Source organism: Dasypus novemcinctus, chromosome 3 (assembly GCF_030445035.2).
Source record: "Dasypus novemcinctus isolate mDasNov1 chromosome 3, mDasNov1.1.hap2, whole genome shotgun sequence".
In the NCBI taxonomy this organism is placed as follows: domain Eukaryota; kingdom Metazoa; phylum Chordata; class Mammalia; order Cingulata; family Dasypodidae; genus Dasypus; species Dasypus novemcinctus.
In genome coordinates this window covers 79,813,478-79,828,061 of record NC_080675.1, presented here as the reverse complement: position 1 = coordinate 79,828,061, position 14,584 = coordinate 79,813,478, and the positions used below count along the sequence as shown (strand labels likewise).

General features: G+C 41.0%; 2 protein-coding genes across 9 annotated transcripts in view; one reads left to right on the top strand and one right to left on the bottom strand.

Annotated features, from left to right (window-relative positions):
* Positions 1-9,967, bottom strand: part of PPP2R3C (protein phosphatase 2 regulatory subunit B''gamma) — a 57,239-nt gene extending 47,272 nt beyond the window's left edge. For 2 of the 6 annotated variants that reach the window (XM_004467910.4, XM_058293553.1), the window contains exons 1-2: positions 9,560-9,685; positions 11-101 (exon numbers count right to left, since the gene is read on the bottom strand). Coding sequence is in view for 1 of the 6 variants with exons in the window: in XM_071213984.1 (XP_071070085.1) it covers positions 9,560-9,617 (58 nt within the window). In the remaining 5 variants the exon portion in view is untranslated. Of the gene's footprint in view, positions 1-10; positions 102-9,559; positions 9,761-9,888 lie in introns of those variants that run through there. The other 4 variants (XM_071213984.1, XM_071213986.1, XM_071213987.1 and 1 more) reach the window with 4 other exon arrangements.
* Positions 9,953-14,584, top strand: part of PRORP (protein only RNase P catalytic subunit) — a 133,089-nt gene continuing 128,457 nt past the window's right edge. For 2 of the 3 annotated variants that reach the window (XR_011648372.1, XM_004467911.5), the window contains exons 1-3: positions 10,005-10,259; positions 10,629-11,909; positions 13,506-13,553. Coding sequence is in view for 2 of the 3 variants with exons in the window: in XM_004467911.5 (XP_004467968.2) it covers positions 10,924-11,909; positions 13,506-13,553 (1,034 nt within the window). In the remaining variant the exon portion in view is untranslated. Of the gene's footprint in view, positions 10,272-10,628; positions 11,910-13,505; positions 13,554-14,584 lie in introns of all 3 variants that reach the window. The other variant, XM_058293547.2, reaches the window with a different exon arrangement.

The following is a 14,584-nucleotide window of genomic DNA, read 5'->3' as shown; positions in this document are numbered from 1 at the left end:
TGATACATACCTGTCTTATTCTGCCATTCTTCCTTTTATGGACCATGGTGACTGGTGCCCAATGTTCCTCACCTCAAGATCCCGCAATAATCTAGGAAGAACTAAACATTGATGTGGGTGACCCTGACATTTTCAACTCTAAATACTTTTACCTCTACTTACTTCAATCACTCAGCTCCATGGCAGACATGGGTCTTACCTATTCATCTTCTGAAATCTTAATCTCTAATATCCTCTCCGATCATAATTTTCCTCTCCTTGTGGGTCATTCAAGCCCCTTAACGCACAATACCGAAGCTTTAGCCTCACTGAGTTCTTCAGTTCCACAAACCAGTTTCTCAAAAGTTTACTTTCCTCTTCCTGGTCTCACTTCCTTCTCAACAAGCCTGGACCCTGTTATTTCCCTGAATTCTTCTCATGCCTCCTTTGCCTCTTTTTTTAATTTTTAAAAGCTACTTCGATTACATAAGTGTTACAGAAATTATATAGGGGATTCCCTTATGCCTCACTCCCCACACCTCCCACATTAGCAACATCTTTCATCAGTGTGGTACATTCACTGAAACTGATAAACACATTTTGGAGCACTGCCACAATGCATGGATTATAATTTACATTGTAGTTTACTCTCTCCCATTCAACTCTGTAGGTTATGGCCAGATAAATACTAGCCTGTATCTGTCATTGTAATGTCATTCAGGATAATTTCCAAGACCTGAAAATGCCCCCCATTACACCTGTTTTTCCCTCTCCCTAACCCCAGAACATTGATAGGTCACTACCTCTACAACAATGGTATTTCTTCCATTGCTAGAATCATAATAAGTCTATAGTAGAATACTTGTAAGTTTATTTTAGTCCACAGTTCATTTCCCAATCCTGAGGATCTGGGATGGTGATGCCAACTCTATCATTAACTGAGGGGGGCTTTGATCCCATATCCAATGGATGGGACTCTTGCTTGCAATTGTAGGCACTCTCAGTTCCTTGGTATGTTGTTTGTCCATCATCTCCTCCCTGTTAGGTGTCCTGGGTGAGTCTACTGAACTAGAGTAGGTGTTGTAACTCTGTTGAGATTCAGGGCTCAGTTGGCATATGGACAGCCCAAAGATTTAAGTCTCTTGGATGTACACCTACCTACTCTAGTATTAATTATAGATGCAAATAGAAGGACAGAAGAGTTATGCATAGGGAAACCACTGCTGAGTCTGACTGTCATACGGGGGAGCCTAAGTATCAGATTGGGGCCTTCTGGCAAGGGGCCAAATTCCTGAGCTATCTGCCCTGACTACAATGTCTGGATGTCTCCATATTCTTTAGGAGCTTCGCTATTTGGGGTAGTATCTACTTTGGCTGTCAATGAGATCCTGTTAAGATGTACATAAGGGCTATCTTTGGGATGATTTCCTGACTCACTTTGAAGTCTCCTAGCCATACAAACTCATTTATCTTTAGCTTGTCCCCCTTTGGGTCAAGGTCTTTTTTTTTACCCCCAGACGCATTGCTTGAGGTACTTGGTAGCAATCCCTTGGTGCCTCATCCCTGGGAGTCATGTCCCATGCTGGAAGGGAGTTATCGCTTTTATATGCTGAATTCGGCTTAGGGAGAGGCCACATTTGAGCAACAAGGAGATACCCATTTGGTAACTCTCAGGCACCCTAAGTCACTAGGCTAAGTTTCAATTTCAATAGCAAAGGCTCATAAGCATAGTCATTAATAGCAAGGGTCCTTCACAAGTCACTGTCCCCGTACTTGGGGCATTCTTGTTTCATTAGAGAATGTGGCAGAGCTCCCCTGGATGAAAATTTGATATTCTTTTGGTTATTGTGTGAATCTCCACCCACCATGACAATGCCCCATAAACATCTGAACACATTTATATGCCTGATATGTATATCCAGGTGAACTTTCTCCCATGCATCCCCCTCACTGACACCCCACACCAATGATCCTCCCGTGCCACAACTGTAACCCTTCTGTGATCTAAAATCTCTTCAAAAATGAAACCCATAATAGCCACATACAATTAATAAGAAAATGAAATAATGATAGTTTTATATATAAGTAAAGTACAGAAAAAATTGATAAAAAATAAAAATATTTTTAAAAATTGGGATATTAAAAATAATGAAAAAATATTTAAAGGAAAAAAACTTTTTTTGACATTTTGACTTTCACCACTGTAAGACTGTTGTCCCATATGTACAGTGACATTTTCTTCCATTTATTCCCCCAGTGTCTTAGATACTTTTTTTTTTTCATTTTTTCTTCAAATAAGTTTTAGGTCACAGTGGAGTTATACAGAATACAGGGAGTCCCATATACCCAACATCCTCCCCCTTTTTCCTTTCCCTCATCAATAACATTTTATGTGTGGATGGTACATTTGTTACAATTGATGCACAAATACTGAAACATAGCTACTAACCATCATTAATTGTTCACATTATGGTCTACATTTTGGACTGCATACTTTTATAAAATCTGATAAAATTTAATGTGACCTGTATCCATCATTGCAAGATCATGCAGAACACCTCCATCACCCCCAAAATGCCCCTGTTCCATCTGTTTTATTCCTTCCTCCCCTTCCCCTTCAGGGCCACAGTGACCACCAGGCCTCACTCCTTGAAGGACAAGATTCATAGTTACTAGCATCTTCACCAAGGGTTTGCCACACTGCTCTGCCCTTCACATCAGGCACTGCCAATGCTCTCAAGTGACTCCTGTCCCTCTGAAAACATAGTGGGCCTCCCTAGGATGGGAGTCCAACACCTTCTGATTAATTTCGTGGCTCTCTACCCACTGATACAACACACCATGCCAAAATGATCACTCACACACTCCCCAGAAGCCTGCCCCAGGTGTACCCTGACCCAAATGCCTCCCATCCAACACTCTAAACCAGTAACCTTTCCTTGTCATATTACCAAATGACCATTTCCAACACTGTAATTTCAACCATGTACCTGCCAATCCCCAGTGTTCAGCTGCTTCCTTTGACTCTTACTTCTGCTCTATCTGCCATGTAAAATTTTAACCTTGGACCAATCCTATAATTCAATTTCTCTACTATAGCTTAATGCTGTTTGGGAAAATGGCAAAATTTTGTAGATTTTTGGGCCCACAAATTAATTTTATGGTTACTAATTAATAAGTTAGGTCCCCCACCCCCTAAAAACAGGACATATTTTATTTGCCCTTGGTATGTTTTCATGCCTATTCTTCTTGGTGACGATTTCAAACCTTTACTACATTTTTTTAGCCCCACTCCTCCCTCCACATTCACCCTCAAGATATGTCATTTCCTTCCAGTTTACCAAAACCGGAGGCTACTGGGCATAGATACCCACTAACACCTAGGTGGAGAGGTTGGACAGAAAAGTATCAAGTCTGTATCTAACTATTTCTGCAGTTTCAGGGAAATACATATCTTTTTTCTCACCCAAGGCTAACCCCACATTCTACCTGAGTATTTAATCGTACCTTCTCTGATTCTCCTTTTGCATATTATGCCATAATTTAGTCTATCATTCTCTGTTCCTTTTCATTACCTTTAATCTCTTCATTTCTACTGGTTTTCCTAACGTACAAGTATGCTAAGGTCTCTCCCATCCAAAAGAAAAAGAAACCTTCCCACCTACCTACTGCTACATTTAATTCTTTCCTTTCTTATTCCAATTTTTTCAAACAAAAAGTCTACTTTGGTTATCTCTACTTTCTTATTTCTCATTTCTTTTTTCTCTCTATTTTCCCTCTCATTCCTTCTATATGCAGTCCTGCTTCTGCTCTTACCACTCTATAAGAAACAGTTCTTGCCAGGGTAACCAACAACCTAATTGTTTAGACGAATGGACACTTCTGTCCTGGATTTCTCTGCTAAATTTGCCACTGTGGATGATTCTATCTTCTCTTGGCTTTTATGAAACTATGCTCTGTTGCTTCTCCTATTTTCTGACCATTTGTTTTTTTTTGAGGGGTGTGAAACTTTATCATTTCAACTTTCATAATTTAACGTCTGATAAATTCTAAACCTGTATCACTAACCCAGACATTGCTCTTGAAATCTAAACTCAAACATTCAACATAAACTATCTTCATCCTCATGTTCCAATATATCTAAAATAATTTCCTCATCTCTCAACTTACTCTTCTTCTATTTCCATATTTCCATTACTAGTGAGTAGTGGTACAACTATTAATCTAGTTACCTAAGCCCAAATCCTAGGAGTAATTTTCATTAATAATTTCATTCATTCTTTTTCATTCACCTAGAGATACAGAAGTAGATGTGTGCGTATATGTGTTCATATATGTGCATATGCCCATGCAGTTTTCAATAAGGTGTTTCAACCCTGAGATGAAATTGAGCAAAGAAGTAAAGAAGGTGAAGAAGCAAGCTATACAGATATCTGGGGGAAGTACATTCCAAGCAAAAGGCACTGTTCCTGGGGTATCGAGTGAAGGGGAAGGCAGTCACTACAGCTGGAGGAGAATGAGCCAAAGGGAGTAGTAAGAGGTAAGGGAAGGCACATCATTGTGGGCTAGAGCTCTAGGCCATTGGAAAGACTTTGACTTTAATACTGGTGAGATGGAGAGTCGACAGAAGCAATTAGGAGGTTAATGCAATAATCCAGGTGACAAATAGTAGTGGCTTGGACTACAGTTGCTGCAATGGAGGTGTACTCTGGATATATTTTCTTTATAGTGACAGTATTTGCTGACACACTGGATGTGGGCTATCAGAGGAAGAGAGGCACCAAAGATATCTCCCAAAATTTTGTTCTGACAGATGATGTTGCCACTACCAAGATGGGGAAAACTGTGAGTGAGCAAGTTTTGAGGGAGATCAGAAGTTTGGTTTTAGACAAATTAAGATTAATATATTGGGAGTGGATGTAGCTCAAGCAGTGAGCACCTGTTTCCCACATGTGAGGTGCCGGGTTTGATGTCTGGTACCTCCTAAAACAAAACAAACAACAAACAAAAAACCAACTCAGGGGAGCTGATGTAGTTCAGTGATTGAGTGCCGGCCTCCCACATTCAAGGTCCCAGGTTCAATCCTTGGCCCTGGTACCTCAAATAAATAAATAAATACATATTAAGATATCTAAGTGGCAGTGACAAGGAGGCAGTTATATATACGAATCTGGCATTTTAGCAAATATCTAAAGCCTCAAGACTAGATTTTACCACCAGTGAATGTAAATAGAGAAGAGAGGCTGTCCAAGGATTCAGCCTTGGGCCACTCCAGTGTTAACAGAAGAGGAGGAAAAAGCAAAGAAGTCTGAGATGGGATAACTGTGAGGAAGGAGGAAAATTTAGAGTGTATGTATCCCAGAAGCCAAGAAAATGAAGTACTATAGGAGGAAAGAGTAGGTTACTATGCCAAAAATTGCCAACAGGTCAAATAAGAAGAGGATGGAAAACTGACCACTGAATTTAACAACATGGAGGTCACTGATGGTCTTGACAAGCAGGAATTAAGTAGAGATTTAACCAATAACTCTTTCAACAAGTATCAAGGAAGTTTCTGCAGGAGAGAAGGGACAAGTGGAGTATCTCCTTTAATAGGCAAAAAATGGGCCCTAGCACAAAGGATGGCATCAAGTATACTGAAGAAGAGACTTAAATATGAACTTGTGCAACCTATAAAACTTATTATCTTGTTTATTATATGCGATGGTTTGAAGCTGTATGTACCCCAGAAAAACATGTTCTTAAATCTAATCCACTCCATGGGTATAAACCAAAAGGATGCGTAGCAGTTTGACATGGTTACGAATTCTAAAAATAGGTACTGGATTATGTTTGTAATCTGGTCTGTACCTGGGTGTGATTAAGTTATAATTAGGACTTTGACTGGGCCACGTTATTAGGGTATTGATTTCCCACCCCTTGGTGGATGGGGACTCACAGATAAAAGGCATGGCACAGGACAGAGTTGAGAGTTTTTGATGTTGGAGTTTGATGCTGAAGCCTTAAGCTGGAGCCCCGGGAAGTAAGCTCACAGAGGAAACAGAAGCAAGCCCCAGGAAGAGATGAACCCTGAGCCAAGGAAGAAGCAAGACCTTGGAAGGGAGGAACCCAAGAATCCTGGAACCCTCACAGGGGTGGCAGCCATCTTGCTCCAACATTTGCAGATAGACTTTGGTGAGGGAAGTAACTTATGCTTTAAGGCCTGGTATCTGTAAGCTCCTACCCCACATAAATACCCTTTATAAAAACCAACCCACTTCTGCTTTTTGCATCAGCACCCCTTTGGCTGACTAATACAGGGTGTAAACCTTTTGATGAGGTTACTTAAGAGGTGTTCTACCTCAATCAAGACAGGTCTTAATCCTATTACTGGAGTCCTTTAAAAGAGAATGAAATTCAGAAAGAGAAAGAATCTTAAATCAGTGAAACCCAGAAGAGAAGGGAGAGAGCAACAGATGCCACCATGTGGCAGAAAAGCCAAGGATCTCTGGCAGCCACTCTTTGGGAAGAAAGCATTGCCTTGATTTGGATATTTATTTTCCCAGCCTCAAAACTGTAAGCTAATAAATTCCCATTGTTTAAGCCAACCCATTTCATGGTATTTGCTGGAGCAGTGTAGGAAACTAAAACATCATCTCTTCCCACATTAAAATGTTAAGTTCTATAAACACAGGGATTTCTGTCTATTTTATTCCATGCTATAGCCTAGAATAGTACCTGGCACATAAAAGGATGCAATAAATATCTGTTCAAGAATGGAATGGGTTCAAGAGAGAATAAAATGAGAAGGCATAAGTGTAGATAACTCTTTTGAGAAGTTTTCCTATAAGGGAATGTGTGGAAATATGGCAGAACCTGGAGGGGGATGTGGGATTAGATGACTTTTTAAGATCGGGGCTATTACAACGTGCTTATCAGTGCAGAGAAATGATCCATGGAAGGAGGAAAATCTGATGATGCATGAGGGAGGGTATAACACCAAATGAAATCAATAAATAGAAGAAAGGGAATGTAATCTAGTGCTGAAGTAGAGACACTGTCTCCAATAGGAGCATGGGCATTTTATCATTTTGACAGTGAAAACAGAATATGGGCATTTCATAGGTTGAATTGTATGTCCGTCCCCAACCCCCACCCAAAGATATGTTGAAGTCCTAACCTCCAGGACCTGTGAATATGACCTTATTTGGAAATAAGGAGTCATTTCAGATGGAATTAGTTAAAATTATGGGAGTAGCGTGAGACCTTAATCCAATATGATTGGTATCATAAGAGGTTTAAGAAGACTGCAGGAGAAGAAGGGGGAAAAGAGAGAGAAGACAGGCATGTGATGACAGAGGCAGCAAATGAAGTGTTGCAGCTGCAAGCCAGCAAGGATTACTGCAGGGCAATGCCCACAAACCACCAGAAGCTAGGAAGAGGAAAGGAAGAATTCTCCCCTACAGTTTTCAGAGGGAAAATGGCCCTGTCCACACATTGATTCCCAAATTCTAGCCTCCATAACTGAGAAAATAAATTTCTGTTTTAAGCCACTCAATTTGTGGTACTTTGTTACAGCACCCCTAGGAAAGAAATACAGGCATCTAGGCAAGGGTGTGTGTGTGACAGAAAAGGTAAATGGAACAGATGAGGTGTTTCTCTCATTGTTTCTATTTTCACAATATTTTTTAAAAAGCTTGTAAGCTAAAAATAAGTACTGGGTAGGGACATATTGGGAATTTAAGGAGAAGGCCTGGGAAGAATTGTTTGGAGTGTAGGCAAATCACTGTCTAAGGAAAATGGTAAAAGTGATTAAAAGACTTACTTTAGATTAGTGGATATGAATTAAAAGTGGGACATGACTCCCGGGGATGAGCCTCCCTGGCACCAAGGGATTACTACCAAGTACCAGCTGATGATGTAACTAGAAAATGACCTTGAATAAAAGGGTCAACTCAGACCAGCAGAATATCTCAATCTACATATAATACCAGGTGTTAAAAATGCTTTTGACCTGAATAAAAGGGGGAAATGGAAAGGACAAATGAGTTTATATGCCTATGAGTCTCCAAAAAGAACCAGGAGGTTATCAGAGGGGTTGCCCTTATGCACACCTGAGCAGAGTCCCAGAGACAGATAAAGTAGAGACAACCCCAGGTATTGGTTCTTCTGAGGGCTACAGAGACCCACAGGTTCTATGGTCATGGCAGATGCAGTTCAGTGTCATCTCAGTTGGCCCTACTTTGGAGTTTGTGTTTCTGTGTGATGGAGCTGGACTGAGATGTGATCTTTGCTCACAAGTTTCTCCTATTACTTTTACTGGAACTGCAGTTGGTGCTGTATACCCAGGGGACCTGAACCTCTGGACTGACCATGTGATGTGACAGCCAGGCCCTGAGCCTCAATAGACTTGCAACTCCTACACTCTGGTTTATTGGACTTACCCCGCTCAGCTAACATGGAGGTGAAGAAAGTCAACCACCACACCAGGCAGCCAAGAGTGCCTACAACTGAAAGCAGGAGAATTGCATCCAGCATCCATGTGGAATCTAAGGCCCCTCTTGCTATAGATGTGGAATGGACACAACCATTCCAAGGTTCACAGGATGGAGGAATAGAATACGGATTAGAGTGGACTTACTGATATTCTGTTCATGAACTACTGTGATTAGTAATCGAAGAAAATGTGGCATTGGTGTGGAGAAAGTGGCCATAGTAGCTGCTGGGGGTAGGGAGTGGGAGGAAGAGATGAGATGTGCGGGCATTTTCAGGACTTGAAGTTGTCCTGGGTCGTGCTGCAGGGATAGTTACCGGACATTGTATGTCCTCCCATGGCCCACTGGGTGGATTGTGGGAGAGTGTGGGCTATGATGTGGACCATTGACCATGAGGTGCAGCGGTGCTCAGAGATGTATTCACCAAATGCAATGAATGTCTCATGATGACGGAGGAGGTTGTTGTTATGGGGAGAGGAGTGGGGTGAGGGAGTTGGGGGGTATATGGGGACCTCATATTTTTTGAATGTATCATTAAAAAAATAAAGACCAAAAAAAAAAAAAGATTAAAAAAAAAAGTGCAGCAAATCATCATGGTTCTGTTTTTCTCCAGCCACTTTCAGCTGTCATGGATACCACCAGCAGAATAAAGATGAAAGATGTATTTAGCTGGGTTGGTTAATAGGCAAGTGAAGGGAGAAAGGCACAAGGAAAAATGGATTATGAAATCTAAAATGTATAAGGAGGAAGTGAGGACATGAAGAGTATCCCAGTAAAAAGGCTGCAGGGTCAATGGACTAGAAGTTCTTGTCCGGCGGGAGAGATGTTGGAACCCGGATTCTCAGTTACTCCTCAAGACAAGTCTAAGTCAAGACCATGGAAATGAGTGACTAAAATAGCTTTCCCTTCCCGTGAACCCTTTCCCAGCAAAGTTGGGGCTAAACTTCTCAGAATCCCTAAACCACGCTCCAGTCCGCCCCCTTTGTCAAAAAAGGTTATACTCAGGCCGCGAGCGCGGCTCACAGTTGCTCCTCCTCTCCATTCTCCTCCCGCCGCCCCAAATTTAGGGCCGGACTATCCCAGCAGGCGGCCCCTCCCAAACTCACTGTTTGGGCCGGTGTTGGGCGTAGCTAACCGTCGGCGAAGAACTTCTTTCCAGTCCATGGCCGACTCCCGCGCAGCAGCTCTTCATTTGCTGTTTATTAAACGCTCCACCCACCACCAGCTGAGACGTCAGACGCCTACAAGCCTCGTAAGAGTTAGGAAGGTCGCTCAACCGCCATTTTGATCATGGGCGGAAATCTAGACTAAAGAGGGGCAAAACCAAAAAAAACTATTACTCTAGCTATCGTGGAGAATAGGAGGATCACTCTAACAAGGCAGAAAGCAGATGTGAAAGAGACAAAAAATGATCCTCTTTAAGGAGGCGTCCTACGTTCAAGAAACCCGATTCTGAAGTCCCAAGATAAGGAAGTCCGTGGTTTTGTCTTGATTCTTTGGCTTGTGTGTACCACGTGACTCAAGTCCTTTGGCGTTTCCGGCTCCGGGAAAGGGCATTCTTATTTCGCCATTTCTTTTCATTGGTCATTGCTGATACTGGAGGCATAAAGGACCCCTAAATCTAGTACAAGTTTTCAGCAGCCACTCTGTCCTCTTATGCTACGAAAAGTATAAAAATCTCCTTTTTTCTGGCCGCCAGGCTCAGCGGAACTCAGTGCCCAGTTGGACGTCGTCCCTGCGGGGCTGGGATTTGCGGGGCGCAGTGTGGATGTTGTAATTTCCGCCGCGCTTATCGCTGCTTGAAATGTGAGTTCTGTGGTGAGTTATTGAACGAAGTGTACTTCATTTGTGATCGTTTCGTACACAGTCAAGACTTTGCCCTTCGTGGACCTCCCTTTATCTAAGTTGTTGCCTCCGTCGACCGCCCCCCCCCCACCCCCCACGTCCCCGTGTGACTAGTTTTGCGGCGGGGGAGCGTTTTGCATTTCAAGGACCCCCAGACTTTGGGTTTCGCCGCTGTGGTTGCTGTGAGTCTGGGGTTAAGCACTTCCTGTCTTGGAGCTTTCAATTTTGCGCCCATTTTTCAGCAAGGCTCCCATGGGGTCCTACCCATTTGTAAGACGGTTGTGTTCCACGTGATTCGAACTGGGCTTCCTTCTTGTGCTCTTTCCTCAGGTTCATGGTCTGAATGTAACAGCCATCAGAGGATCATTGTTCTGTCTCCTTGTTCTGGAGCTTACCACCGAGTTTGGCTATTCCCGGGTCGTTATTCAATGAACCGAACTCAACTGCTTTCATCTGCGATTAGCTCCAAAAGCGGAAGCTCGATTTGTTTTTAAAGGAGAAACTGGAACTCTCCTTTTGAAAGTTGTTCTTCTCGGTGCCTCTCTCTCCATTCCCGTAGTTTTGCTATAGAAGGAAGGGCTTTTTGATCATCCCTCCCACTGTCTGGTGCTGACTTTACTGCATAATGACTTATAATTTGTTTGGTTTCCGAAGCTTTCATAAGGTTTGGAAGAGCAACCTGAATCTTGGGCTAGGCTCAGGATACTCTCATGTCTGTCTCCTAACTGACTACTGTGGCTTAAGGAAACAACAGAGGTGGTTTTATCTTGCAACATTGTCTTCACAAAATACCAAAGCAAAGAGTCTGCGGAATGCCAAGGCCAAATACCTTGGGGAAGGAGATGAAGGCAGTGATAAGCAAGTTTCTTCTCATTCTCTTCATCTTTTTGCTGCTGGGTCGGCTAAGAAGAGATCACAGATGAATCCTCAGAGTGAAGGTCATGCCTTGCCACCTCCAAGGAACACTATTCAACTTCCAACAACACCTTTGAATTCAGAGGAGTGGGATAAACTTAAAGAAGATTGGGAAGGAAAGGCAAATTTTGAAAATTGGATCAGCTCACAGCTGGTTCACTTTCATAGCTCCGTAGATGTGGCCAAATCCCTGTTGGCATGGGTAGCTGCAAAAAACAGTGGCATTATAGAATATAATTTACTGGTCAAATATTTGTCTCTTTGTGTCTTTCATAAGCAGACAGCAGAAGTTATTGATGTCTACGAAATCATGAAAGCCAGATACAAGAGTTTAGATTTTGGGGGTTACAAGCTTCTCATCCAGGGATTAATTCACTCAGACAGGTGGAGAGAGGCCTTGCTGCTGTTAGAAGAGATTAAAAAAATCATGATCCCTTCTCCACAAAACTATAATGACTGCATTCAGGGAGCCCTCCTTAATCAAGATGTAAATGTAGCTTGGAAACTGTATCAGGAATTGCTAAGTTATGATCTTATTCCTTTGTTGAAAACTTTAAAAGCCTTCTTTGATTTTGGAAAAGACATAAAGGATGATCAGTATTCAAACAAACTTATAAACATTCTTTTTTATTTAAGAGATAATCAGCTATATCCTGGGGAGTCATTTGCACAAAGTATTAAAACATGGTTTGAGAGGTAATTTTGATTTTTTCTTTGTATGTTTTTATTTTCATACCTCTACCTAAAAGCAACCCCCTTCTTTTTGTTAATTGCTAAGATTCATTACTATTCATATTATACATTTTTCCATCTCTTAGTAAGATTTGATTCCTTTTTCTTAAGACAAAATTTTCTTTTTTTTAAAAGTAGCATAAACAATTTGTGCTAGTTTCCACATATCACATAAAAGGGAAATTATAAAGCATTTGTAATTTTTATGTATTTTTTTCTTTTTAAAAGGATCATCTGTTTTCTGAGGTAACTGGTATGACAACAAATAGTACCTGGCCAAAATTCATAGGAAGAACAGAATAAAGTATTTGACTGGATTGTCCCTGGCTCATATTAGTATTTTCAGAAGTTCTTCTGAAACCAAGTGACTAGTATAATGTACTTATATTTATTCTTTTTAATAAAAATTGTTTGGAGTGGACGGGGCATCCTAATCAAACCTGATATGCAAGCGTTAAAATGGGAAATCTTCACCTTTCCAGTTCTGGATTTTTTCGTCATTTGCTCTGTCTTCAAGGCTCTTTTTTATTTTCCCTTTGCTTTTATTCTTATTCTTAGCTACATGCCTGTTTATTGCTTCAGTTTAATCCCCCCCCCCCCTCATTTCTTTACCACAAATTTGCTCCAGGCTCTTTCCTAAAAATTCATCCCTTTTTCTCTGTTTATATTCTTGCTTTTTTACTCTTTATCACATTTACAGAGCTTTGAAGTGGCGGTTACGCTTTCTAGTCTTTCAGGCTAGATCTAATCAATCATTTAAAAAATGTATTGAATAATAATTGTGGATCAGCCAGAGAGTGAAAATCTTTGTATGCCAAGGAATTTGCATTTTACTCTGTCATCAAGGGTGCTGGTTTTGGATTGGAGTTTTAGAAAAGTTCACTACCAAAGCAGGGAGAAGAGTACATTGGAAAGGGATTGAATTTCCTCTCTTTGGAGGCAGTTAGAGGTTTGGGTGAGAGATGATGAGGTCCTGAAATATATAACTGGGGGAGACAATGTAATAGAATCAATAGGATTCAATAATACTATGTGAAAGAGGAAAAAGTAAAAGTAAATTGAGTAAATAAATCAATAAATAGTTCTTGAATGCCTCCAGTATAGGCTAGGCACTGTGGTTGCTCTGTGATATATAAGATCTGTTATGATGGCATTCACAACCTAGTGGGACTACATTCAATAACTGGTTTGTAAGAGAAGGGATACATAAATCTGGATTAGAGCTATCTCAGGCGTTTCTATGAAGTTTAGAGTTGGGTCTTATTTAGAGGTTATACTACTAAGTCAGCTGGCTTTCTCTCTAGCTTCAGTGAGAGATTTGAAGTTGAAGAAGATGAAGGTGGTTGATAGGAGGAGAAAAAAGGGAAGGAGATACAGAATAGGGTACCATCAACTCCATAGCCTCATCTCAGTGTAACAACTGCTCTTCTAATTAAATCATTCTAGGGAAGTATCCTCAATTTCTCAGAATTCTTGCTGGCAGAATTTCTAAATACACTGATTTCTTTGGGTTCAGTAGGAATCTAACCTGATGATTTGGTTTTGTAATATTTTTTGTAGTGTTCCTGGAGAACAATGGAAAGGCCGATTCACCACAATCCAGAAAAGGTAAAGGCCATATTTTAGTTTATTTTTACCTTGTTTAATTCAGGATTAGTAGCTTTTGTTGCTATTTATATTTTTAAAGAAACTTTAGATTACATAAATGTTACATAAAAAAGAAAGGGGATTCCCATATGCCCCACCCCCTCCCCCTCCTGCACTTTCCCGTATCAACAATAACCATCATTAGTGTGGTACATTTGCCAAAATTGATGAACACATTGAAACATTGCTACTAACTATGGACTGTAGTTTACATTATTGTTCATACTGTATCCTGTACAATTTTGTAGGTTATGACAAAATATATAATGACTGTCATTGCAGTGTCATGCAGGGCAATTCCAATGTCCCCCAAATGCCTCCATATTATGCCTATTCTTCCCTCTCCCTCCCCTCAGAACCTCTGTTGGCCACTGCCTTTATGTCAGTGGTAAAAGTTCTTCTGTTGCCAGAATAACAGTAAGTCTACAATAGATTAATAATAAGTCTATTTTAGTCCATTGTTCATTCCCCAATCTCGAGGATTTTGGGATGGTGATACCCACTTTGTTAATAATTGAGAGGGGGCCTAGGTCCCACGGGGCAGATGGATGGAACTATCTTGCAGTTGAAGGCACTCTGTTCCTCGGGATGGGCATTGTTCATCATAAGCTCCATGTTAGTTGTCCTAGGTGAGTCCAATGAACTAGAGAGTAGGTGTTGCAACTCTGCTAAGATTCAGGACTCAAGTTTTCTTGCTATTGATGTATTTTTGAAAACATTTGAAGGATAGGATTAGAGTACCTTAGGGGGGAAAAAGCCATGTTTTGTGTGGGAGAAATTGCAGTACTCAAAAGATTTCTCCTGTAGGTACTGTGATCCTGATGTGAAGCTTTGGAGATATTTTCTCCTGGTGTTTTGGGAGCTGGTTGTATTTTTAGGAATGACTTTTAAAACTACACCTGGAAACCTAGTAGTCTACTTCCTTGGATTTCTTGGCACACCAATGTGTGATATTATCAGGTTTACAAAAAATCAATACGTGTGATGATCAC